The sequence below is a fragment of the Odocoileus virginianus genome, chromosome 3 (genome assembly GCF_023699985.2).
Source record: "Odocoileus virginianus isolate 20LAN1187 ecotype Illinois chromosome 3, Ovbor_1.2, whole genome shotgun sequence".
Lineage (NCBI taxonomy): Eukaryota > Metazoa > Chordata > Mammalia > Artiodactyla > Cervidae > Odocoileus > Odocoileus virginianus.
The window spans coordinates 35,517,319-35,544,972 of NC_069676.1; the positions used below are offsets into that span (position 1 = coordinate 35,517,319).

The 27,654-nt window shown below is 37.7% G+C and overlaps 1 protein-coding gene and 1 non-coding gene across 5 annotated transcripts in view; one reads left to right on the plus strand and one right to left on the minus strand.

The window, feature by feature from the left end:
• NSD1 (nuclear receptor binding SET domain protein 1) overlaps window positions 1-27,654 on the plus strand; it is a 146,522-nt gene that overhangs the window by 93,121 nt on the left and 25,747 nt on the right. For all 4 annotated transcript variants that reach the window (XM_020873992.2, XM_020873990.2, XM_020873994.2 and 1 more), the window contains exons 9-15: window positions 5,134-5,209; window positions 7,506-7,624; window positions 8,570-8,713; window positions 11,460-11,583; window positions 17,094-17,294; window positions 18,906-19,085; window positions 25,885-26,041. In XM_020873992.2, coding sequence (XP_020729651.2) covers window positions 5,134-5,209; window positions 7,506-7,624; window positions 8,570-8,713; window positions 11,460-11,583; window positions 17,094-17,294; window positions 18,906-19,085; window positions 25,885-26,041 — 1,001 coding nt within the window. The remainder of the gene's footprint in view (window positions 1-5,133; window positions 5,210-7,505; window positions 7,625-8,569; window positions 8,714-11,459; window positions 11,584-17,093; window positions 17,295-18,905; window positions 19,086-25,884; window positions 26,042-27,654) is intronic.
• LOC139034571 (small nucleolar RNA U13) lies at window positions 9,742-9,846 on the minus strand. Its single transcript, XR_011487107.1, has one exon. It is a non-coding gene; the product is annotated as a small nucleolar RNA U13 (small nucleolar RNA).

Sequence of the window (27,654 nt, forward strand, 5' to 3'; positions counted from 1 at the left end):
GTGTCCCAGAGCTCTTAAGTTGATATTTAATTTACACCAATAAAATGCACAGATCTTAATTGTTTGATGTCAGTTGATAGACAGTTGTATATACCATGTAAGCACCAGCCAGACTAAGTATGCTATATAAATCCATTACCCCAAGAAGTTCTCTTGTGGCCCCTTTCACTAATTATCCATTCTCATCTCTTCCAGAGGCAAAACTTTCTAACTTCTGTTACCATAGATTAGTTTTGCTTGTTCTTCCTTTTTTTGAAGTTTTGCTTGTGCTGGGTCATCATTGCTGCAGGTGGGCTTTCTCTGGTTGCAGTGTGCGGGCATCTTGTGATGGCTTCTCTTGTTGCAGAATGTGGGCTCTCAAACGGATAGACTTCCGTAGTTGCAAATTGCAGCCTCAATAGTTGTCGCAAACAGGCCTTGTTGCCTCGTGGCCTGTGGAATCTTTCTGGAGCAGGGATCAAACTTGTGTCCTCTACATTGGCAGGCAGATTCTTAACCACCAGACCATCAGAGAAATCCAGTTTTGCTTGTTTTCTTAAATGTAATATATTTTGTTTTGTTTTTGTTAGCTGGCTACTTTTATTCAACACGTTTATTTGAGATCCACAAAGTTGCTATGTTAGTAGTTCATTTCCTTTTATTGCTGAGTACTAGTTCAAGTACAGTTTACTTGTCTTTTTTCCTGTTGAGGCACATTTGTGTTTTCATTTTGGGGCTATTAATCATAAGGCTGGTATGAATATACTCAGAGTCTTTTTGTGTACACATATTTTCATTTTTCTTGGTGTTGTAAATACTTAGGGTTGGGATTGCTGGCTCATCAATGTTTTCCTTTTAAAGAAAATGCCAAACACTTCTCCAAAGTGCTTGTATAACTTCACATTCCCACCAGCGGTATATCAAAGTTCTAGTTGCTCCACATCTTTAATAGCATTTTGTTTACTGGTCATTTTAAGTTTAGCCATTCTAGTGGATATGAAATGATACCTAATTATGGTTTTAATTTGTGTTCTCTAATGACTAATGATTTTGAGCCCCTTTTTATGTGCTTGTTGATCATTCCTATATCTTATCAAGCAACTATTCAAGCACACATATTTTTGGTTGGGCTGTTCAGCTATTTTCTGATTGCCTTTTAGGAGTACTTTTTGTATTTGGTATATGAATCTGTTGTCAGGTATATATACTGTAAATATTTTTTCCCATTCTGATGGTTGCCTGCTTATTTTTAAGTTGTATCTTTCATGACAAGGAATTTTATAGTTTTTTTATGATTTATATTTTGTGTTTATTTGAAGAAATCTTTGCTTACCACATCGACACAAAGATGTACTTGTTGTGATTTCTTTAGGGATTTTATGATTTTGATTTTATGTGTAGATTTTCATTTTGTAAAAAAAATTGATTAATGACTTTATTCGATAAATTTCTGTGAAGAGTGAAGAATAAGAGATGATACTTGTATTAGTTTGGCTGCCATGACAAAGCAACACAGGCCAGGCGGCTTACACAACGTTAATTTTTGCACAACTCTGGAGGCCAGAGTCTGCGATCAAGGTTTCAGCAGAATTCCTTTCTTTTAAGGTCTCCCTCCTTAGCCTGTAGATGTCCGTCTTCCTCCCCATGGCGTCACGTGATTTCCTGTTAGTGTGTGTCTATGTTCTAAGCTCTTCTTCTTATGAGGACACTAGTCCTCTCCTGGTCAGTAGAGCAGCAAGGGTAAGAACAGTGAGAAATGAAGAAGGAGAGTCTGGGGGTGTGAAGTCCATTGTCACCGTAGGGTCCCAGGCTGACCCTCATGTAGGTTATTGGAACCAGGACCCAGGCACCCAGAGAGCTGGGAGGAGAGGGCCTGGGAGGCAACTCATTTCCTGTCACCGTGTCCCCCACAGGTCCCTGCTGGGCAGCATCCACTTCCTGCTCCTGGTCTTCCTGAAGGTACCCCTGCTCCTGGGCATGCTCGGTGCTGTCCTCTGGGTCAACAGGCCTCTGAGGAGACCTGGGGGGAAGCCCCAGGGAAACTGGTAGCCCCCGTGCTGTTCAGTGTCTTGTCCTGAGTGAAAGACCGATCAAAGTTGGAGGTTCCATTGCGGTAGGACTTTCAGGCTTGTCCAGTTCCAAGGAAGGCAGAGCAGGTGCCATCAATGACCAAAATGGGGACACGGTCTTTTTGAAATTCTACCTGAGCTCAGCATGTCCTGCTCTGAGAGGCTGAGACAGTCATCCCCTTCTGATGTCATATACTCCTTTACTCACTCACACTCATGGTCTCAGGGGAAGGTTCGGGGATTCATCTTTATAGTTTGAATAAGAATGGAGATCCTGGGGCCTCCATTGACCAGCAACATGATGCCTGGAGGAAGAGTCCTTATCTGGGTCAGTGGTCACTTTAACTCAGACCCCAGGGTCCGCTTTGATTCTTTCAGCCCTACACCAGTAAGTGTCTGCGTTGTTTAGCCTGAGCTCCTCCAGATGTATTGAGAAGCTGGAGCTAGTGCGTTGAATGAAAACTATGCAGATTATAGAATGAAACAGTGCCATTTGCAGCTACATGCTTGGACCTAGAGATGATGATACTAAGTGAAGTAAGCCAGAGAAGGACAAATATCATATGATATCACTTATATGTGGAATCTAAAAAAATGATACAAATGAACATATAAAAAAAAAACAGATGCAGAGACAAAGAAAATAAACTTGTAGTTACCAAAGGGGAAAGGAGGGGGAGGGATAAATTAGGAGTTTGCTATTAACATATACACACTACCATATATAAGATAGACAACCAACAAAGACCTACTGTATAGCACAGGGAACTCAACTCAATATTTTGTATTACTAATAACCTATAAGGGAAAAGATTCTGAAAAAAGTTGTGTATTATATACAACTAAATCACTTTGCTATACACCTGAAATTAATACAACATTGTAAATCAACTATACTTCAATAAAAAATTAATTAAAAAAAGTTTGAAAACCCAAAAATAAAAAAAGAATATGCAGATGATAACCTGTTGATTGAGGAGGTACAAGCCACTCACACAGGGTCAGCAGGTAGCTGACCCTTAGCATCCAAAAATCCCACTTTGGAAGTGAAGCCCATGAGGTAATTTTGTTTGAAGTTGTTGTTGTTTATTCCCAAAGTCATGTCCAACTCTTTGCGACACCATGCACTGTAGCCCACCAGGCTCCTGTCTCCTTGGCATTTCCCAGGCAGGAATACTGGACTGGGTTGCCATTTCCTTCTCCAGGGTAGATCTTCATTTTTTGAGATGGAGTTTTGAAGTGCATATCCAATTGTTTTAGTACCATTAGTTAAAAACTTATATTGCTATCCAGTTCTCTTTCATATTTTTGGTTTCTTTAAGCATTAAATGTAATTAATGACCCTGTCACTGTTGAATTTTTGGTTTTTTTGGTAGGGAGATGGGAATCAGATTTGGTGCTAGAACAAGTGAAAACTAAAATTGGTGGTGATGGCTAGACCCAAACTGTGGAGAAAAGTGACCTCTAAGTCAGTTCTACTGTCTGACCTAGTTAACTTCACAGTTAAATTCCTGGCTACTCCAAACTGTATTTTGAAACCATCAGGTTGAAACCATGATTCAGCTCAATCTTGGGACTACATCATGGGTTAACAGGCAGGCCACATCTTTCCTATAAATGGATCAGTCGGTGGCTCAGAGAAAGAGGTAGTCTGTTGAGGTATTGGTACCTTAAGAGTGCACTGACTTAATACATATCCACACCAGGCTACACATAAATTAATGGAATCTTTCATGTACCCTCCAAGGCACTTACAGAGTTCTGTGGTCTTTTTTATTATAAGCAGAACAGATGGATTTTTTCTCACGTAGTGTGATTTGTGTGTATGTACCTTGTTATTTCTATTTTAACTTACAAAGTTGTTGATATCAGACAGGAGAATATTTTCTGTATTGTTCTCTGTATATAGTTTTGAGAACATTCTGATTATTTTTGTCCAACTTTTAGGTTAGTGTTGAACAACAAAGTATGAATTAGTTATCAAAGTAATATAAATGGTAGTTTTCTTTAAATTATGTAATCTATCTTGTGTGTTTCTCTACTGGTATTTTGTTCCTTTTAACTAGATACCTAACATTAGCTCTTTGATTTTATTTGACTTTATCAGACTGATTCACACTGAGCATGAGGAAAGTTATATTCTTATAGTTTATTAATGTATATAACAAGCGTTGAGAAATTCACAGCTGCATTTTATATTGTTTTGACCTCAAACTCTGGGAACTTCATGGCAAGAATAGTATCTGTTAAATTTGTTTTTGTGGCCACTAAATTTTTACAGTCATTATGAAGAATATTATTCTTGTAGGAGAAGACATTTTCTTGGAATAGAACTAATTGATAACAGGCATTAGTAGTAGGGGGATAAAATGTGTAGTAAATTATTCTTGATGTTTAAGGTTGGCTTTTTTTTTTTTTGGCCATGCTGCATGGCTTTTGAAGTCCTATTAATAGTTCCCCGACCAGGGACCCTTGGCAGTGAAAGCTTGGAGTCCCAACCGCTAGGCTGCCAGGGAATTCACAATATTTTAAGTATTTTGTTTTTAGTTTCTGTGTTGTTTTAATTTATATTTCTTAATGTACAGCAACTTGAATTAGAAGGACTTTCCATGATACAATCTTTTTATGTTTAGATTTCACTAAGTAAGTAAGTCTGTGTAAAATCCAGTGGGTGTAGGTATAATATTAGGAAGGTAGATTTTAAATACAGGGTGGCATGGAATAGAATTGAGCTGGTGGGTATATGCGTACATACTTTCTCACTCCCACTTCAGTGAGAACAGTGTTCTTCTATATGCTCCATACACTGGAAATCTCTTGAGCAAGCCAGTGTCCTGTGTGTGTGCACCCACCGCAGCCCGCCCAATGCCTGTCTGCCCCATGTGGTGTTCTTGAGTTTTAGAGCATTAAAAAAATCTGATGCTTTCCCTCACGAAGTTTTCTTTATTATTGTACTGTTCCTTTAATTGTCAAAAATAGCTAAGATTCTATATCTATGTCAATAGGCAGTCCAACTTTTGGCACATAATGTAAAGGTTTAATTTCTACTCCTGTGTAAAGCATAATGCATTTTACTTATTTACAGTGTTATGAAGCTGGTCACTTGGAGAATGACATTACTGAATCTTGTGCTGCACCTCGTTCTAAGGAGTTTGTTGGAGGTGAGTATCTTGAGATTTTAAAAATGTATTACAAAAATAACTATGAAGTTGGCTAATGAGAAGAGTGAGATTGCAAGTTCTAAGACTTGTTTGCTCAATATGTACTTCAAATAACACTAGGAAATTGTATTGATTCATTTCCATCTTTATGCTGAATTTAGTTAAATGTTATTAGAATTATATTAGTGTTAAGGAAATGTTAGGAACAGCAGAGAAAAATCCGTTCCTTTTCTTATTAGATAATTCTCTATACTGCATCATTCATTACTTTCTTGACTTTAATTCAGTTTTTATTTCTGTAGAATAGAAATAGAGAATTTGAGTTAAGGGGAAATTGCAAATCATCTTAAGTCTTTCATAGTCTTATATTCTTTTATCACACCTGTGATCTTGGTCAGAGAAGAGTTTAAACATCTGATCCTAGTCTATTATAGTTTCATCCTAAGGCCTTGAAAATCTTCTGGATTAAATTTAAATCTATTTCCTGGAACTTCTGCTTGGTCAGCTTGTTTCTGCCCACAAGAAGAATTGACGGTGCTTCATTCAATAACAGATGAAATAATAATAGTTATAGTATCTACTAGGTTCTTTGCTTATGGACTGTTACCTTTAATCAGTCTGAAGCATTGCAAGGATTGGGATATTATCTATATTATCCATATTTATAGAAGAAACATGAAGATGAAAGAGATTGGCAGAGTTGGGATATTCAAATCTGACCAAATTTATTACCACACTACTGTCTCGTTATCCACTCTGTATTTTCTTTTTTCTCCATTCGAATTTTTTCTACCCCTTTGATCATGTTGTCTGCCAGTGCCATGTATTAATGTGTCATTCCTGAAATATTAGCCTATATTTAAGCACACTGCATCAGATACGGTCTATCAGCAAAAGGTATTAAGGGGAGATTGTGTTTTTTGTGGTCTTCAATGTACACTTCTGTAAATGTGATCTGTGATCATTAAGTTTTTCAGCAAGTAAATTTAGCAGTATATTAACTTATTTTAACCCTGTATGCAGTTATAATATAGGGTGGTAAATTTGATTTAAAACAAAAAGTACTTTCAAAATGATATCAGCTCTTTCCATATACACTTGTACTTCAGCTTTTTGTAAAACCTAATGCCTGTACTTAATCCTTTGTAAGTTTCATCTAAGTGTTTTAATTTGTGAGAAATTTGGACCTTTATTCTGCCACCATACTGACTCTTCCTTCTTAGTCTGTCGGCTGCTTTGATAGCAGAGCTTCTCCAGCTCGATCAGGCAGTTCAAGAAGTGAGCCCTAAAGTGGTCTTCCAAAGTCCAGCCCTCATGTTGCTATCTAGTCTAAATATCCATGAACATTTTACAAAATGCCTCTTTAGAGTCCTCCTAATGTTTTTGTAACAGAAAGTTGAAATATGTATAATATAAATTGAAGGAGAATCTAGACCATTTTCTAAATACGTCAGACTAGGCATTTATTTTATTTTATACTGTTGGATGTTTTAAGGTTATAATGCCGCTGCATGAATACATCCTTTTGGCTGATAGATGTATTGGTTGGGAGAGGGAGGTGTTCTTCTCTCTTCCTGTAAGCCCCATCTTATGTATTTCAACTTTTTATCTTAATCCTTAAGTTAGAGAATGATATACTTTATTGTCTGTAATCTTGGAGGCCTGGTTTTAGTTACCTTTACCTGACTACTAAATGCATTTCCTCCCTATCTGAAAGATATCTGAAAGTCCTTTCTGGAACTAGAAAGTCTTTTATATCAATCATATAAAATGAAATTGCTTTACTAATGTATATTTACTGTCTAATATGTATGAAACGGAACATACATATACACCCATACGTACATACTTCCCTGGTAGCTCAGATGGTAAAGCGTCTGCCTACAATGTGGGAGACCCGGGTTTGATCCCTGGGTTGGGAAGATCCTTTGGAGAAGGAAATGGCAACCCACTCCAGTACTTTTGCCTGGAAAATCCAGTGATCGGGGAACCTGGTAGGCTACAGTCCATGGGGTCGCAAAGAGTCGGACACGACGAGCGACTTCACTTCATACATACAAATATATATATATGTCTGTGTACAGCCATTTCCCCAACTATACATATATTCTAATGGGTAAGTTTTTTTCTTTTTCTCTGCCCCTGTTTTCCTCATCTACAAAGTCAGAGAATTAAAATTAAGTTTGGTTTTCACTCTTGACATTCCATAATTCTAGGAGGTACCTTTAGTCGAGGTTAGAAGTTCTTAGATATGTACATGATCAGCCATCAGGTAACACCTGTTGTCCTGTCCTAGGCACCACCAAGCTGTTTGATAAACCAAGGAAGCGAAAACGACAGAGGCATGCTACAGCCAAGGTGCATTGTAAAAAAGTGAAAAATGACATCTCATCAAAAGAAACTCCAAACTCTGAGGTATTACTCAGTTCTTCATCTTTTGACCTTCCATAGTGAAGCTTCTTTTCACAGTAGAGTCCATACCCCTCTTTCCCTTGAGTTTACCTGAAAATAGTATTCTATTGAAACTGCTAGTAGTGATAAGGAATACTGGAGAAAAAGAGAACCTGATTCTAGTAGAAGTAAGTCAAAACACATATGGTACCTGTGGGCATGACCTTTTTAAAAGATCACACCTCATGCTCTAGATGTCAGATGAAATACATAACTTGTTTCATCATGAAGTAAAATTGTTCTAAAACCAGAGACCACCAATACCAAGAAAATACATGATCCAAATGAACTTGGATATTGCCCTTTAAACGTTGAGACTGCTACAATTAAGGAAAAAACTCATTTGCTTATTTATTGAAACCACCAACTGCTTAATTTAGAGTAATGTTTGTAAATGATGACTTTTAGGAAACAGAGGTTTATATCCATTTCCTTACAGAGCATCACTGGAGTCATTGATGCTATCCCTCACTTTGTAATTCAGGTTAAGAGAGAATTAGGACAAGTCAGGTCAGCATCACACATTATGGTGCAGAGCATTTCTTTCCAGGACAATATGAATAGAATGCCCAAGGTGGGCATTATTTAGGAAATATTGATCTTGGAAGGACAAATAAGTAATCAAATAAACTTAAGAATGTTTTCTCTCCCTTAGTGAAACCTTAAAATGGAACAGCTCAAAAAGTTCCAGTGGAACAGCCTCAGAGCAGTTAGTGGCAGGGCATGAGGCGCCCACTACCCGCCCAATCACAGCAGGGTTAGAACTAACATTGCATGCAGTCCGCCCGCGTGATTGGCTGAACATCTGTAAGTGCTTAATGGATAGACAAATAGCAGCCCAGAGGGAGGGGGTCAGATGGCAGAGACATCAATAATACAGATGTGGGATGTTATTTTTTTCTCTGCAAGGGAGAACTGATGACACACAGGACAGCTGCAAGCCCCAAGGAGACTATTGAGGAGGGTGTAGAAAACGACCATGGAATGCCTGCATCTAAAAAACTGCAGGGGGAACGAGGAGGTGGAGCTGCACTCAAGGAGAATGTCTGTCAGGTAGAGAATGTTTGCCGACTTGCATTTGATTGCATGCTTATCTTTTAAGAGAAATCGTCGTCTCCCATCTCTTGATGACTTAGTCATGGTTAGAATAAAAATTGTCTGCGATGATTCCAGTGGAATCACTTATCTTCTTTAAGGCTTTAACTCTGCTCTTTCCCCACAAAAAGAGAAGTGAAATAGTGTTGTCCCTGGGTAGATAACCTAAAGTTAGGTGTGAGATAGCAGAGGTGAATCTGTGGTTGCGCAGCCAGGGGTAATTTTGCTGCACCTCTCATGGTGTGAGAATCTTCGGGTTTCTCAGGAATTTTTCGAGGAGAATTTTCTCTTCAAGATTTTCTTGGTCTGTTTTGTTTTGTGCTTAACTGGTTATTAATACTTCAGTGAACCTACCATTTGTATTTTTCTATCTATTTAATAAACATACACTGTTTTTGTTACATGTTCAGTGTTTTTACATTCACTTTTTGAATACTGCATCATTTAGGTATCATAACAATCTCATAAGATTTTATTATCGTCATTTTTGTTGTTCAGTTGCCACATCATCTCCAGCTATTTCCAACCCCATGAGCTGTAGCATGCAGGCTGCAGTATCCTTCACTGTCTTCTAGAGTTTGCTCAAATTCATGTCTATTGAGTCAGTGATGCCATCCAACCATCTCATCCTCTGCCACCCTCTTCTCTTTTTGCCTTCATTCTTTCCCAGCATCAGGGTCTTATCCAGTGAGTCACCTCTTCACATCAAATGGTCACAGTTTTGGAGCTTCAGCATCAGTATTTCCAGTGAATATTCAGGATAGATTTTTTTGTAGGATTGAGTCCTTGCAGTCCAAGGGACTCTCAAGAGTCTTCTCCAGCATCATAATTCAAAAGCATGAATTCTTCAGCACTCAGCCTTCTTTATGGTCCAGCTTTCACATCTGTACATGACTCCTGGAAAGACCATAGCTTTGACTATATGGACCTTTGTTGGCAAAGTGATGTCTTTGCCTTTTATTTTTATATATATTTTTTATTTTTCACATCAGAAAGGTAATGTGCCGATGCCGTAACAAGGTTTGGAGGGAGGCACATATCACGCAGCAGTGTGAACACCCAATCATCATGCTCATGAACTACAAAAGGATCCTATGTCTTTGCTTTTTAATACACTGTATAAGGAAATTGAGGCACCGGGTGTTAAATAGCTTGCTTGTAGTCACTTTTTGAAGCCAGTGACTGGGTTTTGAGCCTTAACTGCTGTGTTGTCTTACTTTTCTGTGAAATGTGACGCCATTTTAATGTCAAATGCCTTTATCTTATTTGGGAATAGAGTTAATTAAATGGATGCTTTGGTTATATTCTCTTTTCACAGTCTTAATTTACCCTTGTAAATGCATTAAAACTTACATATAGAAAATTGAAAATATTAGTGTCTTTTTTTCTAGTTGAAACTTTTAAAAAATAAAATTACTCCAGGTATAAAATATTATATTATGGCCACTATAATTTCAACTCAGTTTGTCTCTTGTTGATTATATTCAGTCCTGCTCCTAGTGTTAGTCCTCAGAGATTTAAGCCCACCAAAATTGTCATATAATACAAGGTATCATAACCCTGTGGTCCTGGTTTGTTTGGATCAGTCTTTGTTTCAATCTGTTGTGCTTGTGTAATTTATTTATTAACAGCACCTTCTTTCATGTTCTGGTGTCCCAATTGGAAAGATGAATTACATGGTCATCCCAATTAAGGGGTTAGTCTGTAATATCTGATTAATTTGGAAAATTTATTCTTCAGTACATAGTATACTTGAAGTTTTCCTGTTTGAGTGATGAAGGTGGATTTGTATGAATAATTGATGCTGGGAGGGCCAAACGTGATACTGGCTTAGGATCTATTGTGGCCCCCCTCTTAATTCCTGGCTGCCTCTGGCCCTTTATTCCCAAAGCTTTTCTCCTCGGTTGCTTATTTAAACTTTCATGTTAGGTGGCCAAGACCTGTTCTGTTTCTTTAGGTTCTTGAAAATATTAGACTTGCCTAGCCATCTTTCCCCTTTTCTTGTCTTACAAAATAAGTTTGAGACTTTTTTCATTTTTAGCATTTTTCTGCTGATATTACTATAGGGAAATAAGTGGAAAATCCCTATGGGGGAAATTATTTAGAGAGGTGTAATTACCTGACTTCAACCTTCTGCTAGTACAGCTCTCATTATAATGACACACCTTTGTAATTAGAATGAAATTTTAAACTCTGCAATAATCTATAAGGCCACACAGCCAGGCTATTGTTTGTCTTTTTCTGATTTTTACGGCTTCTAACTTTTGTTTGCTTTTGTCCAATGATGTTGACTTTGGGATTCGTAAGCATGCACTGGTTTTTCCTATCTGTGGGCTTTCTGTACTTTCTGCCATCTTGGTCCCTTCATGTCACATGGCTGACTTGTCATTCAGAGCCCAGTCTAAGAGGCCATTTGTAACCACCCAATCCAAATTTGCTATTTGAATTCTTCCCAGATACTTCTTTTCTGATATTTTTGTTTATTCATATACTTGTATCTTTGTCTCCTTAGAATGTCAGAATGATAGGAGTCAGGATCTTGTTGTTCCTGGCATAAAGGAGGTAATTAAATACTAGCTGAATGAATGGTGGTATTTTCTTGTTTCTGCCAGAGTTGCTCCTTACCTTTTGCTTTAATGACGACTCTCTGCTTGGGATTTTAAACCTTTCCCTATAGACAGATCTGTTTTCTTTTTCCTGACAGAACTGTGAGAAACTGGGTGAGCTGCTGTTGTGTGAGGCTCAGTGCTGCGGGGCTTTCCACTTGGAGTGCCTTGGATTAACTGAGATGCCCAGAGGAAAGTTTATCTGCAATGAATGTCGCACAGGTAAAGTAGATAGGCTTTCTTCCAAGGAAGTTTGGAGCTCTAAGTTTTTTGGAAAAAATTGTTTATTGGAGACACTTTTTTGTGGTAATACTTAACTAATTCCTACACAGAGATAGGTGCTCTGTGGTCTTTGCCCTCAAAAGAACCCAAAGTGAATAATGAATGTATAGCCTAATGTAATGCAAAAAGTGTTGTGAACATTGAAGTGCTGTGTGAATGAAGATGCACTAGTGCCAGAGAAGAAGGTATCTGAGTTTGGCTTTAAGGGAGAAATAGAAATTGGTCTGTGGAGGACAAGGATGGAAGTTCCAGTAAAGAAAGTGTAAACTGTTTGGGGAACAGGTAACATAGTTCAGTATGTTTGGAGTTCTAGGTATTTTAGGAGGAGGCGAGGCACAAGTTGTGATGAGGAGGACTTCTGGGTTACTGATGATAGTTTATGTTTCTTGATCTGACTGGTAAGAAATGTATCCACTTCATGATTATTTGTGAACTTAAACAATTTTATTAACGTATAATTAACAAAGTGCACAAATTGTTTAACAAAAAAATGAGAAAGAGCTGTTTTGTGAGAGTTACAAGATAATATATTGGGTCAGTAACTAGGAGTGGTCAGATGAGACCTCACAGCTCTGCTAAAGAGATTGCTCTTTTTTCAGCATTATGAGATGTTACAGTATGAAAATAGTAATAAAATAGGGCTGACAATAAAGATCTTATAAGTCATTAAAACTGTAGGTGTGCATGATGTTGTGCAAATAGAAAGCATCTGTAGTATGAGAAGAGGGCTAATAATAGTACCTGGGGATACCCACTTAAATGTGGCTACTGGAGGGTGAGGAGGAACTAGTCAAAAAAGAATATCCATAGAGAGGCAGGCGTGTCAGATAGACCAAGGAGGTTTTGCAGTGAAAAGGAGATCTGTTTTTGGAAGCAAAAGAGAGTGCCTTACTGAACCAGACTGAAAGATGAATGGATAGCAGTGTACACTACGTATTACAGAAACTTAACTTCATTGGGAAAAAGAGCTGAAGGCAGGATGTTTTATGGTCAGGAGGAAGAACATCTTTAATAGAATGAAGGTTGAGAATTGTGTAGGGAAATAAATTTCCATAATAGGAGGGGAAATTATTGATGGAGTACAGTCACAGAGACAGGAGAGGATAGTCTTGAAGAGATGAAAAGATTAAAGAGGAATGTACCACGTACATTGTAATTATGAGGAAGACAAACATTTTCCTTGACTTGGTGAGAGTGGTGGGCAAGGTTTTGTAACTTTGCAACTTGGAGGAAAGTGTGTAGACTAGCCCCTGTGGAAAATAAGAGACAGAATTAACTGGTGTCTGTAAGTAGATGGCTATGTCAGATTGAGTTATTTCATCTTTCTGCCACCACTTTCAGCAGTATAGGAACAAAAGTTGGAAGACAAGATAGTTGTGGGGTAATTTTGCCTTCTGCTTAGTTGGGCTTTTGATCAGTTTGTGCCATACGGTGCCATCTAGCCCTGTAAATGAAATTTAGAAACAAATTTTAGGTGTGTGCATATCTCTGTTATCCTTATCTTCCTATCTTCTTAGATCTTTTTTTTAAAATTTTGTTTAACTTTCCATTTTACATTGGAGTGTGGTTGACTAACAGTGTTGTGTTCGCTTCAGGTGTACAGCAGAGTGATTCACTTTTATCTATTTCTTAAAATTCTTTTCCCATTTAGGTTGTTACGTAATGTTGAGCAGAGTTCCCTGTACTATACAGTAGGTCCTCGTTGGTTATGTATTTCAGATATTGCACTCTATACATGTCTATCTCAAACTCTAATTATCTCTGCCCGCTGGTAACCATGTTTTTTTCCCAAGTCTATGAGTCTGTTTTGTAAATAAATTCACTTGTATTTTTTTTTTTAAATTCTGTGTATAAACACTGTCATACTGTATCTGTTTGTGTCTACCTGACTTAGTTTACTCAGTATGACACTCTCTCGGTCCATCCATGTTGCTGCAAATGGCAGTGTTTCATTCTTTTTTAATGGTTGAGTAATACTCCATTTTATATAGGTACCACATCTTCTTTATCTGTTTGTCTATAGATAGATATTTAGGTTGATTCCATATCTTGTAAACGGTGCTGCAGTGAACACTGGGGTTCATGTATCCTTTTGAACCTTGTTTTTCTCTGGATAATGCCCAGGAATGGGATTGCAGGATCCTATGCTAGCTAAAAATCATCTTTATTGAAGTTCACTTTGCCTACTAAAAAATGTGCTTCTTTTAAATACATGTTCTGATAGGTTTGATAAAATGTATACACCCATGCAACAATGACCCTGATGCCAGAAAGTTTCTTTGTGATCAGATCCAGTCAGTCTTTTTGCACCTCTTCACCCCCATCATGAATTTCAGATTAAACAGTGATCTGCTTTCTGTTCATAGCACATTAGATTTACCTTTTTTAGAGTCCGTGTCCAGCTTAGCATAATGAGAATCATCTGTATTGATGTATGTATCGGTAATTCATTCTTTCTTAAAATAATATTATTGAGGTTTAATTGGTGTATAGTAAACTACACAAAGTATATAGTTCGATAAGTTTTTCGTGTGTGTGTGTGTATACACCTTTGAAACTATCCCTCTGTGTAGTTATCTTGAGAGTCAACAGCATTGTTGTAGGTATTGAGAATTCATTCCTTTTTATTGCCAGTGGTATTCCATTGTTTGGATATAGCAGTTTGTTTATCCACTCATCTATTGATACACCTTTGAATAGTTCTCAGGTCGGGCTATTTTAAACAAAGCACTGTGTATCCTTTGTATGGATGCATTTTGTTGTATATTTATCTAAGAGCAGAATGGTGGTTTATATGGTCAGCTTTACTTTTTTTTTTTCTTGTTTAGCTTTACTTTTTAAGAAACACTCAGTTGTACCATTTTGCATTCACATCAGAAATGTGTGAGAGTTTTAATTCTGCCACATCTTTGTCAACACTTGGTAGTGTCAGTCTTTTTAATTTAGCCATTTGACAGATGAGTAGTGGTATTTCATTGTGGTTTTAATGTGCATTTCAGTAATGATGGATGATATTGCACATCTTTTTATGTGCTTAATTTTCTGTCTTGAGGAAGAAAGAGTGCTCAAAGCTTTTTTTAAATTGGGCTTGTGTTTTTTTTAATGTTGAGGTTTATGAAATTTTTGTTTTAATTGACTTATTGATTAACTCTTTTTTCTTTTTTTGGTTAAGAAATCTTGCTAAACACAGTGTTGAAAAGATTTTGTTCTGAAATTTTTATAATTTTAGGTTTCACATTTAGGTCTGTAGTCTATATTGAATTAAGTTTTTTGTGTATTATGGGAGGTAAGAGAGATGTGTTTGTTTGTTTGTTTGTTTATTAATTATTGGCTGCACTGGGTCTTTGTTGCTTCGTGTAGACTTTCTCTGGTTGCTGCAAATAGGCGTCTGGGTGTGGTGATTGGGCTTCTCCTTGATTCCTCTTATTGTAGAGCTTGGACTCTAGGGCTTGTGGGCTTCAGCAGTTGTAGCTCTCCAGCTCTAGAGCATGGGCTTAGTTGGTCTGCATTATGTGGAATCATATGGACCAGGGATCGAATCCATGTCTCTTGCATTGGCAGGCAGATTCTTAACTGGTGGACCATAGGGAAATCCAAGGTTATTATTTTTGAATGCAGAGAACTTTACCCTAGTTTTAGTAGAGGTGAATAGAGTAAGCATAAAGGAGTCATTTCTTATTTGGCTCACCCTGTTTTCCTGTAGTAGAATGAACACACCATAACAGGTTACTCCACTTCAGTATTGGCTGCCAGTTATTCAACGTCAGCCAAGTAGATCGCTTCTTTTCAATGGTACTATTGTACCATTCCCCTCACCCGATTTTTTTTTCCGTAAGAGAATTATATGTTTTATTTAGTCCAGTATATTAAAAATGTATCACATATAGCTAACACATTATTGACTGGGGAATTTTTGCAGAAGTTAATGCCCATGGTGTTACATTGTGTCCAGTCAATATTGTGTTAATATGAAAATGACTGAAATTTTTTCCATTCTTTTTTACTTGCCAGGTCTTCAAGCTCTAGTGTGTATTGACACTAACTACACATCTCAGTTTGGACTAGCCCCATTTTAAGTGTTCAGTATCCACCTGTACTTTCTCTGTTGCACCTGTGCTAAATCAGACCTTACCTGTCACCCCTACATGACGAACCTTATAGCTGGAACCAAATAACTGCACATATTTGAGGGGCCCCTCACCCACTTTTTTAGTATTCTTTATTTCTTGGAACAGTGATAATTTGTCTAAGTTTTCCATATTCTAAATTTGGTTGCTATATCCTTAATGTATCCTTTTAACTTGTTCATCTATCCTCCATATTTCCCAGAAACTTGTAGTTAGATCTGGAGGCTGGGTTAGGTCAGGTCAGCTTTCTTTCGGCAAGAGTACTTTGTGGGGGATGTATACTTCCTATCACATCACATCAGCAAGCATGTATTAAAATTTCTACTTAATAGTAACACTAAGATTGTTCAGTGGGTTCATGTTGTCATCCTGGCCAGTCTTATAAAGAACCACAGTTCTTTACTGTGATATTATGATTTTAAAGAAATACATATTTGGTCTTTGTCCAGTTTCTGGTATAGAGGTCCTGAAACACTTGAAATTTCATAAGTGATGAGAACTATAAAGATGTTTGTCCTTTTTTTTTTTTTTTTTTTATGTTAATGAGATGACTTTTGGATCTACCTAAAGGATGGAGCTGATTGCCAGGAGAACCAATCATATGATTAAAGGGATTCATCTCCCCCTGACCTTTTTGGAGGGGAGAGTGCTAGAGGTTGGATTAATCCTCAGTTGCCTGTGATCTAATCAAGCGTGCCTAAGTAATGTGGCCTCCATTGAACCTCAAAAGGATGGGATTTGGAGAGCTTCTGGGTTGGTGAACACATAGAGATTAGGGGACTGTGACATGTAGAGAGAGCCTGGAAGCTCTGAGCTCTTTCCCCATACCTTATTCTGTGTATTTCTTTTGTCTAGCTGTTCCTGAATTATATCCTTTTTTAGTAAACTGATGATCTAATAAGTAAAATGACTCTGAGTTCTATGAGCCACTAGAGCAAGGTAATCGAACCCAGCCTTTGATGTATATAGCCAGTTGGTCAGAAGTACAGATGGCAACCTTGTCTTAAAACTGGTGTCTGAAAGAGTGGAGTGGAGGACAGCCTTATAGAACTGAACCCTTACTTAACCTGTGGAATCTGATATTACCTCCAAGTTGATAGTGTCAAATGGAGTTGAACTGTAGGATACCAGCTGGTATTGCTTTGTGGTGTGAGCAACCTCCCACCCCCACCCCATGCTGGAATTTGTGGTGTGGAAACCTTCCATCCCCACCCCATGCTGGAATTTCACACATAATTGTGTACTCACTAACTCTCCACCTAATGGGTTACCACTGAGTGAATCCTCTTGTTTTATATTAATTTGTTTTTTTCTGTTTCCCAGGAATACATACCTGTTTTGTATGCAAGCAGAGTGGGGAAGATGTGAAAAGGTGCCTTCTGCCCTTATGTGGAAAGTTTTACCATGAAGAGTGTGTCCAGAAGTACCCACCCACCGTGATGCAGAATAAGGGCTTCCGGTGTTCCCTCCACATATGTACTACCTGCCACGCCGCCAATCCAGCCAGTGTTTCTGCGTCTAAAGGTATGTGTTTCTTGTGTGGGCCCATCTAATTACAGAATCTCAGCTTCATTGGCAGTGGATGTTTCCAGATGGAATCTATTTCTATTATCTATCTTCATGGCATCTAGCTTTTGTCAGCGTACCAGCATTTACCGTGAGAGGTCAGAGAGTAATAGACAAGTCTAGCAGCCACCACATTTTTACATGTGCTTTATGGAGCCCTAGCATTATGTAGTAGCTTTAAAATATTTATATATTTATGGCTGTGCTGAGTCTTCGTTGGCTTTGCACAGGTATCTAGTTGTTGCAGGCAGAGTCTGCTGTTCATTTCAGTGCACAGACTTCTCATTGCGGTGGTTTCTCGTTGCCGAGCACAGGCTTTAGGAGCATGGATGTTAGTAGTTGTGGCACACAGGCTCAGCGGTTGCAGCTCATATCCTCCAGAGTGCAGCTTCAGTAGCTGTGGAACGTGGGCTTAGTTGTTCCCTGGCATTTAGAATCTTCCCAGAACTAGGGATCAAATCTTTCCCTTGCATTGGCAGGTGAATTTTTATCCACTGCGCCACCAGGGAAGCCCAATAAATATTTGGAACTCAAGTGACATTTAGTTTGCAAAGGTGCTCTGCTGGACATCTTACTTACATTTTTTGACTGCACCATGCAGCTTGTGGGATCTTAGTTTCCCGACCAGGGATTGAACGTGTGCCCTGGGTAATGAACATGCAGTGTCCTAACCACTGGACTGGTAGGGAATTCCCTCTGCTGGATATCCTTCTCCATTAGAACAAAATGTATTCTTCTCCTATGGGCCCTGTATCTGTGGCTACCAGATGTGATATCACTCAGACATGATATAGGGCAGAATTTGTTTTGTGTTGATTGGTTTTATTTTTGAAAATGGAAATTCCTATCCTGAAAATTTTTTCGTCTGTCATAGTTAGGCTAAGAGCTGAGCTTTCCAAACTGTATGTGGGCACAGGTAAACTCAAGCTTCTAAATTATTTCTGTTTAGTAAGAGTGGGTGTCTTACTGATTTCACTGAAAGCCAAATATTGTGTCTCTACTATTAAATCCTTATTTGCCCAAAGAGCCTCCCTTCTCCCAGTGGGGACTGAGCAGCAGTGTTGGCTTTTCTTGTAAGCAGAGTGGCAGTACCTTCTGTGAGAAGATATATCCCAAGTGGGTTTGAGGTGGAGAGGTTCATTCATCTAGAAGAATCACAGAGTAAAAGTCAACAAAAGCAGCCATTAATGTTTCTTCCATCCGGTCTTTTAGTCTGATCGTATACACACATACCACCACCATTTAGTCTGCAGTGGATTCCAGTTTCCAAAGAGTCAGGACAGTGGTTTGAGTAGGGCTTATCCTTGCTGAGGCAGGCTTGCTTACTGTTGTGGTGTCTTTGACTCCTTAAGGCTGTTTATTGTGTGGTTCCCATCTGAGCTTTTTCAGAGAGATTTGGCTGTTTATGATCTCTTAACCTAGTAATGCTTCCATTTATTTGTGTCATTTTCCCAGTGCTTGCAAATAGACTTGAATAACATTGCTTTTATACTTACAATCACATTGTTTTTATTCTTAATCTCTTTTTCTTTTGTCCCTCCCTGGTTTTTCTGCTTCTTGTATTTTTAGGTCGACTGATGCGCTGTGTCCGCTGCCCAGTGGCATACCATGCCAATGACTTTTGCCTGGCTGCTGGGTCAAAGATCCTTGCATCCAATAGCATCATCTGCCCTAATCACTTTACCCCCAGGCGTGGCTGCCGAAATCATGAGCATGTTAACGTTAGCTGGTGTTTTGTATGCTCCGAAGGTAAGACATAACTTGTTGATGTATGGATAGTGTAAAGAGAGATTAATTTAGCAGTGTTAAATTGCAACAAATATATAGTTTTCTTCACGTTGCCACTAGAAAATATGTAGGGAAGTGATGTCCTGAATTACTGATAACAGTACAGTAGTTTTGTTCCCCACTAGAGAGAGGTTTTATTTTTGTTATTTTGATTAATGATTTAATTTTAACAAAATGATAAACAGTTGAAACAATTAAAAAGATTAAGAGAAAAGGAACAAAGTCATTCTTGGAAAATTTGAGAATGTGATCAAATGAATAAATTTAGGGGGTATAATGTACAGTATGGTGACTATAGTTAACAACAGTATATGTTTGAAAGTTGCTGGGAGATCAGATCTTAAATTCACACATACACACCCCTTAAAATTGTAACTATTTGAAGTGTTTTTAGTTTTTGGCCATGCTGGGTCTTTGCTGCTGCATGCGCGCTCCCGTGTGGCGCATGGGCTTCTCACGGCAGTGGCTTCTCTTGTTGTGGAGCCCGGGTTCAGTAGGCGCAGCATGCCGACTCTCGAGCACACAGGTTTCAATGGTTGTGGCACACGGGGCTTAGTTGGCCCACGACATGTGGAATCTTCCTGAACCAGGGATCAAACCTGTGTCCCTGGTGCTGGCAAGTGGATTCTTAACCCCATACTACCAGGGAAGTCAGTGAAGTATTGAATATGTTATCTGGTATTATTGTGGTAATCTTTTCACAGTATATATAAATATCAAGTACACATATGTTGTTCACTTAAAATGTACACAGTATTATATGTTAATTATATCTCAGTAAAGGTGGAGGCAAGTAAAAAAATAAACTGGAAGTAAAAAAATTAAGAAATTTAAAAAACCCTAAATAGCCCCAAGTCCTATATCAGAAAAAACATTTAATACTCCAGACAGAGGTGCATATAAGCAGGTAGAAGGGGCAGATGTTCGGATAGAAATAGCACTAGAAGATAGTGTTATATAATTGTGTGTGGGTTTTTTTTTTAATCAATTTTATATTTAAAAGGGAATAAATAAGGGAAAAGTAAAAGAATTTATGAACATCTGTTAAATATTTCCTCACTATGACATATATTAGTTTCTATAAAGTTTTCTATGAAGGAAAAATAAGTTTTATGTCTTGATCTGTATCTCCCCCACATCCCTTACTTAAAACATACTTTTCCTAATTTAGAGCAGAATCAATATTATCCTTCTTAAACACAGCCTGATTTTTGCTAGTTATGTTAAGTGGAATATTTAGTACTCCACCAGTCTGTTTACTGTGGTGCTTATAGTTCTGAATTCCTTATTTCAATTTTTCTCTTAGTTGGCCGAACTTCTGAGAAGCGCCCAGGAGGCCTGCATTTCTCTGCTTGAGACTGTTCAGCTTTTACCTGTGTTCTAGAAGCACACATTGGGTTACTATAAGATTGTTGGCCGCTTGTTCTTTTTCTAAAACTTTTATGGATGTTGCTTTACTGTCTTTAGTGTTGAGGGTGGTACCAACACCCTCTTACCTAGTTTTTATATTTCCTTTTCAAATTGACTAAAATTTGTTGGTTAGTAATTTGAGGGAAACAATTTTCTTGACTTTTCTGTTTCTTAAGATCTACTTGTGATAAAATTGCATGAAAATTTGACTGGTTGCGAACATTCTGAGGGACTAATTTAAGAGTCAGCATTTGTATTTGAATTAGCATCCCTTTTGAAAGATTTGGATATACTAAAGAGTGCTAAAGCCAAAGAGAGTTTTATGACTGCTTTATGTGATTGAAAATGGTCTATCACGACTTTGTTGTTGTTGCTCTTAAGATTTATGTAACATGACAAGGGTTTGCATCAGGACATCCTCAAACTATGGTGCTAATATAGAAGAAATAAAACAATATTAAGTGCAGTCATTTGGGTAGAAATGGAATTTTTATGTAGTTATGGATATTTTACTGCACAAAGGATTGTGCTGGATTTGGTTTTAGACATGTTAGCTTTATGATTGTCTTGTATAAAATTTTATGGTATCATACTTTATTTTTGGCTTTTTAATATCTGTTCCTTATAAAACTGGTGAACACTGCTGCCTGTTTATTATTATACCACTTACCTTTTTGATTAGAAGAAAATTAAAGATAATTTTGGTATGTAATAGCATTTAAATACAGCATTGTATAATCCTGCTCTTAGAATGAAAATAAACATCTGAGAGGCTGAAATGCAGGCTCCAAAACTTTCCTTGTTTCATGAAAATGGGGAGATAAAACAGCTTTAGCACTAGACTGTTTTTAATTACATAAGTAGTACGAGAGGTTTCAAAAGTAGTGTGGTTTCTGTGTGATGGCAGTCTTAAGTTGTGGCATAGTAATGAATACCCAAGAAAACTTAGTAGCTGTAGCAGTGGCTCTGAAAATGTGAGCCATGAATCGTTGGGAAGTGCAGAGGACCCAGAGACACGTTCAGAAGCCTTCATGACATCTTAGCTCTTTTCATGATAATTCCTAGATGTCACTTGCCTTTTTCACTTTGTTGACATTTGCACTGGTGGTATATAGCCAGTAGTGAGTAAAACTACCAGCACCTTAGCACAAATCAAGGTGGTGGTTCTAAACTGTGCAAATGAAAGCAGTAACTGTGTTCTGTGTCATTTACCCACTAGCAGTGAAAACATGAAGTTTCACATAACAGTATCATTGATTTTATTTATTTAGTTTTAAAAAATATTTATTTATTTATTTGGCCGCGCTGGGTCTTAGTTGCAGCATGCGGGCTCTTTAGTTGCTGCAAGCAGGATCTAGTTCCCTGAACAGGGATCGAACCCAGGCCCCTTGCACTGGGACCACAGAGGCTTAACCCCTGAACCACCAGGGAAGTCCCACAATGCCCTTGATTTTAAAAAGTAAGTAAAATTTATTAAATCTCAACTCTCACGTAGACATGGTTTTAGGTATACATAAAGCAGTTCTGTTGCATACTGATCATGATCTTAAGTTAAAGCATTCATGTAATTGAGTTGCAATCTGAACTAGATGCCTTGTTCATGTGGAACACCATTTTTAGTCTTAAAAATTACCAAGAAACTATGGCTTTTCATTCTTGGATATTTGTCAGATATTTTCTTGGAATGGATAAAAATGAGCATGTCAAAAAAAAAAAAAATGAGCATGTCAATTCAAGGGAAAACACCTGACTAAGTGTTGCCAATGATAAAATTTGAGTTCTTTAGTGGAAATTAGAATTTTGGAAAACCTATACCTACTGACTCTGAGCTTAACGACTTCCTAGTATTTACTGATGAGATCATGATGACACTAATAAATGTGACATTTTAGTAGTATGTAATGAAACAGGTCAGTAATATGGGAAGTCTGGGACTTCCCTGGTGGTCTGTTGGCCCCATGCTCTCAGTGCATGGGCCCCAAATTCAATCCCTGTTCAGGGAACTAGGTCCCACATGCCATAACTTAAGAGTTCACATGCCACAGTGAAGATTGGAGACCCCGTGTGCCACAACTAAGACCTTGTGAAGCCAAATAAATAGAAATAAGTATTAAAAATATTTGGAAGATCTACCAGACTCAGCAAACTAATATTTTCCACAGGAACAATGCATGATGTTAAAAACCAGGCATATGTAAAGGATCCATTCAAAGTACAAGACAGATCAATGAATTTTAATGTAATAGTACCGAAAGTTTATTAATATAGTTTCAGAGTTGACACCAACTAAGGTTTACCCTGTGAGGTTTTAGTGTATAGTGTCAAGGGAGAATTACAGTACTCCTTTTTCTAACTGTTCATCTGTGAGAGACCAGATTTTCTTCACGTACATCAGCCAGACCACATTTTGCAACAAATTCAAATAAAAAAAAATATTTGCAAAGAAGTATGATGGCCATTGGTCAAAATCATCAAAAGGTCTGCAAATAATAAGTGCTGAAGAGGATGTAGAGAAAAGGGAACTCTTCTACACTATTGGTGGAAATGTAAATTGGTGTATGGAGAACAGTATAGAGCGTTTACTCAGTTGTGTCCGACTGTTTGTTACCCCATGGACTGTAACCCACCAGGCTCCTCTGTCCATGGAATTTTCCAGGCAAGAATACTGGAATGGATTGCCATTTCTCTTTCCAGGGGATCTTCCTGACCCAGTGATCAAACCCGGGTCTCCTAGCATTGCAGGCAGTCTTTACTTTCTGAGGCACGTTCCTTATGAAATGAAAAATAGAGTTAATCATATGATCCAGCAGTCCCACTCCTGGGCATATGTCCAAAAAAAAAGATGAAAACTCTAATTTTAAAAGATACATGCATCCCAATATTCATAGCAGCACTATTCACAATCACTAAGTTATCCATAAAAGTGTTACTTACATTAACATAATAGGTTCATTGTTACTTTTTAATGAATTAATACTATAAAAGTTCACTGGGAATCTCCTTAATTTTCAACATTATAACATGTTCCTGGATGGAAGATTTTTCTACCAAGGCCATGTAATTGGCAAACTGTTTTATTAAAAGGCCTGAGAACTTTTGATTCCAGTATCTAAGATTATCCTGCTGTTAGAAGACAAGGAAAGAGTAGTCTTAAGTCTTTTTTTTTTTTTTTTTTTTGTCCATGTGTAGGAGAAAACTAAAGGTGGTTACCAGTGTTAGGGTAATAATATGGTAAATCATAAATTAGAAAGTAATCTATTCCTAGAATTCAAGAATCTGTTTACACTTTATTTTCTCTTACCTTCTTCCACCAAATATCACCTTTTCATCTTTTGGTTTCTTAAGATGGTTCGTGTGATTTTCCTTCTTTTCTTCCTCTTTCTCCTGGGTGTTTTCTTTACTCCCACCAGACAGACCCTCCTGCTTGTCTCCCGTTCATCACCCAGAGTAATCCTGTCAGTTTCTTTCTTCCTACTCTCCCTTAGCTCATCCCAGTATGTCTTTCCCAGCAAAACTGTTGTGCTTGCCACCCTTGGCCTTTCTTCACTGGTTACTCTCCAGTCCAGATTTTTTTTCCTATGCCTTCTTTGAAGTCCTAATTCAAATGCCTTATTGTATATGTTTTCTAGTTATCATGAATGTCAGGTAAGTAAAAGGAGGATTTTTTTTTTTTTGTCTTTTTCTTACAAAAGCCATGTAATTGGCACATTGTTATTAAATTTTGACTCAGCAGATAAATAAGCAGAGAGAGGAATGTTAGAGGGTATTCCATTATTTGGGGTGGTTAAATTCATGTGACTATGTCCTGTACTAAGACTGTTTATCCCATCTACAAAATGCACAAGGATAGCCAAATATGACTCTTGAGAGCATACAGTACAGGCTATATGTGTTAAGTAACATGTTCTTGAAACTTGTTTTGCAGCAACAGAACCTCTTATGAAATGAAACCTTATTCTGAATCTGAACTCCAATGTACAAAACAGGAAATTTTCTCTAGTTGAAGCCAGAGTTGGGTCTTAAGAGCACATTTCTGGCCACAACAAAACAAATGTCCCAAAGCTTGTTTTATGGAGAAAAGGAAAGGCACAGTAGAATCATTTGAGGATGATGTCACAAAATCAAGTTTTTCATAGGTTTTTGTGGGAGAAGAAGCACAGTTACACAGGAAGACGCACATATACACCTTGCTTACAGCTTTGTCCTTCATTATCTCTTCAGGGTGAAACTTGGAGTTACATGCTTGAGTCTAGCGTGTTTGAACATGCTAGTTTCTGGCATGAGATAAATAAGGCATTTATTGTATTACTTCTGCGTGAAACCTCTTTACTTGAAATTCTTTATTATCTGTAACTGTGATGTTTCAGATTCAGATATGTAAACTGAGTCACTTTGAGTAAAAATCTTTTAAGAAGTGAAAATTCATTCTCATTGCAATGTATATAATTAATCTGGTATCTGAAAACTTGGCAGGAGAGGGGCGATCTTATATCTAACTGAAGTTTAAGCAAAAAAATCACAGTAGTATGTGTGATTTCTGTCACCAGTAAAAATCAGATACTATTGTTATTGTAGAAACCTTGTGTCCAGTCATTACTACTGCTAGATCTTATTTGTGTGTTTCAGAGGACTGTATATAATTCTAATGTCTTGTTCTAACATTCTGATCATTTTACTCTTATGTTCTTTTACATATTAATTTTAAGGGCCCTTAAAGAGTTGTGAGAGAACCCAACAAAAAATGATTAAAAAGTAATTTTAAAAAAGAGAAAGAACTGACCTTATAGAGACTACTAATGTGCCAGACACTGTGAGGCAATTTATTTTCTTATTTAGTTCTCAGATAGATGTGATTATTTAGTGTTCATTGCAGAAAATATCTTAACCATTGAAGAAGTTAAAGCTCAACAAGGAAAGTGAATTCCCTAGACTAATATATCTTAGAGTTCAAATCTGACATCACTTAAAGCTGGTGCTCTTTATACTCTGGTCATTGCGTATCATTGATATTTATTTATAATGTGTTGTCTTTTAATGAAGAGGAAGAAGTTGGGGGGGGGTGGGTTGTTTACATAGATGACTTTTAGGGATTTACTTCTGCCCTCATTGCCGTAACCTAATTTTGCCAGTAAAATCTCATGATTTGCTATGACTCTTAACAGATCCCCAGGGGTATCGTTCAAGTACATTGGAGAGGGAATACTCATATAAAAGTCTTTGTAACTAACTAATTAAATTACTAAGCCCTTGACTGCAAGATAATTGGTTAGGAACTGAGCAAAACCTATTTCAGATGGGTCCTTGTATGCAGCCTTGTGATTCTGAGTGCCAGATTTTTTGATTCCCACAGGAGGCAGCCTTCTGTGTTGTGATTCTTGCCCTGCTGCTTTTCATCGTGAATGCCTGAACATTGATATCCCTGAAGGAAACTGGTATTGCAATGACTGTAAGGCAGGCAAAAAGCCACATTACAGAGAAATTGTCTGGGTAAAAGTTGGAAGATACAGGTGAGTAAGCATGAAGGAGACTGACAGTTCTTTCACCAGCCTGTGTTTCTTGGGTTTAACTTTTTAAATAAATGGCCTAATTAAAGAAGGTTTACCCACTCCCCCATTAACTTTCCATTACAAAAGAAAAAACTATATACTAAACTATATATCATCTGTAGAGCTTTATTAATGAAAACAAACCCATAATACCACAAACAGTTGAAGGTGCATCACTAACATTTTAGCATATTTACTTTCAGACACACCAATACATGCACCTTCAAAACAACTGACCTATTGTTATTTGTACCCAGTCGTGTGTGTTGCTTTTTCTTTTTAAAATTAATTTTATCGCATATTGTTGATGTTTGGTCACTAAGTCATGTCCAGCTCTTTGTGACCCCGTGAATTGCAGTACGCCTGGCTTCCCTGTCCTTCCCTATCTCCTAGAGTTTGCTCAGATTTATGTCAGTTGAGTTGGTGATGCCATCCAACCATCTCTGTCGTCCCCTTCTCCTCCTGCCTTCAATCTTTCTCAGCATCAGGGTCTTTTCAAGTGAATTGGCTGTTTGCATCAAGTGGCCAAAGTTTCAGCATCAGTCCTTCCAGTGAGTATTCAGAGTTGATTTCCTTTAGGGTTGACTAGTTTGATCTCCTTGCAGTCCACAGGACTCTGAAGAGTCTTCTCTAGCACCACAGTTTGAAAGCATCAGTTCTTCAGTGCTCAGCCTTCTAATGGTTCAACTCTTTTTTTTTTTTTTTTTTGCTCAACTCCTGTATCTGTACATGACTACTGAAAAAAACATAGCTTTGACTATATGGACTTTTGCTGGCAAAGTGATGTCTCTGCTTTTTAACAGCTGTCTAGATTTGTCATAGCTTTTCTTTCAAGGAACAAGTGTTTTTTAATTTCATGGCTGCAGTCTTCTGGAGCCCAAGAAAAGAAAATTTGTCACTGTTTGCACTTTCCCCCCATCTATTTGCCATGAAGTGATGGGACCAGATGCTACGATCTTCTTTTTTTGAATGTTGAGTTTTAAGCCAGCTTTTTCAGTCTCCTCTTTCACCCACATTAAGAGGCTCTTTAGTTCCTCTTTGTTTTCTGCCATTAAAGTACTATCATTTGCATATCTGAGGTTGATGTTTCTCCCAGCAATCTTGATTCCTGCTTGTGAGTCATCCAGCCCGGAATTTCGCATGATGTTGAGTGCACAAAAAATACTATAACATGCATGATTTTAGAGAAATACCTGTGTGTGTACCTTCCAGTTTAAAACAGTAGCAGCTTTGAGGCTCCCTCCCTGCCCCATCTGATCTTCTCTCCCCATCCCTTGAAGTAACTGCAGTACTGCATTTTGTGTTTTTTCTTTGCCTGACTGTATACATTTACCATATGTGTGTTCGATTCTGTGTTTTAGTCCTTTATATAAAGGAATTGTTGCCGTATTTTCTTGCAGCATGTTTTTTTATTTGCTCTTTTGCTCCTTAGATATTATGGTTAGTGCATTGCTCAAGTTCATTCATATTTCACTATTCCAGAGTGTTCCTTTATGTTTACATGCAGTGTGGTGTATTTATTTATCCATTCTCATGTTTGAACTATGAACATTTTGTCAGTGTTTCTTGGTATA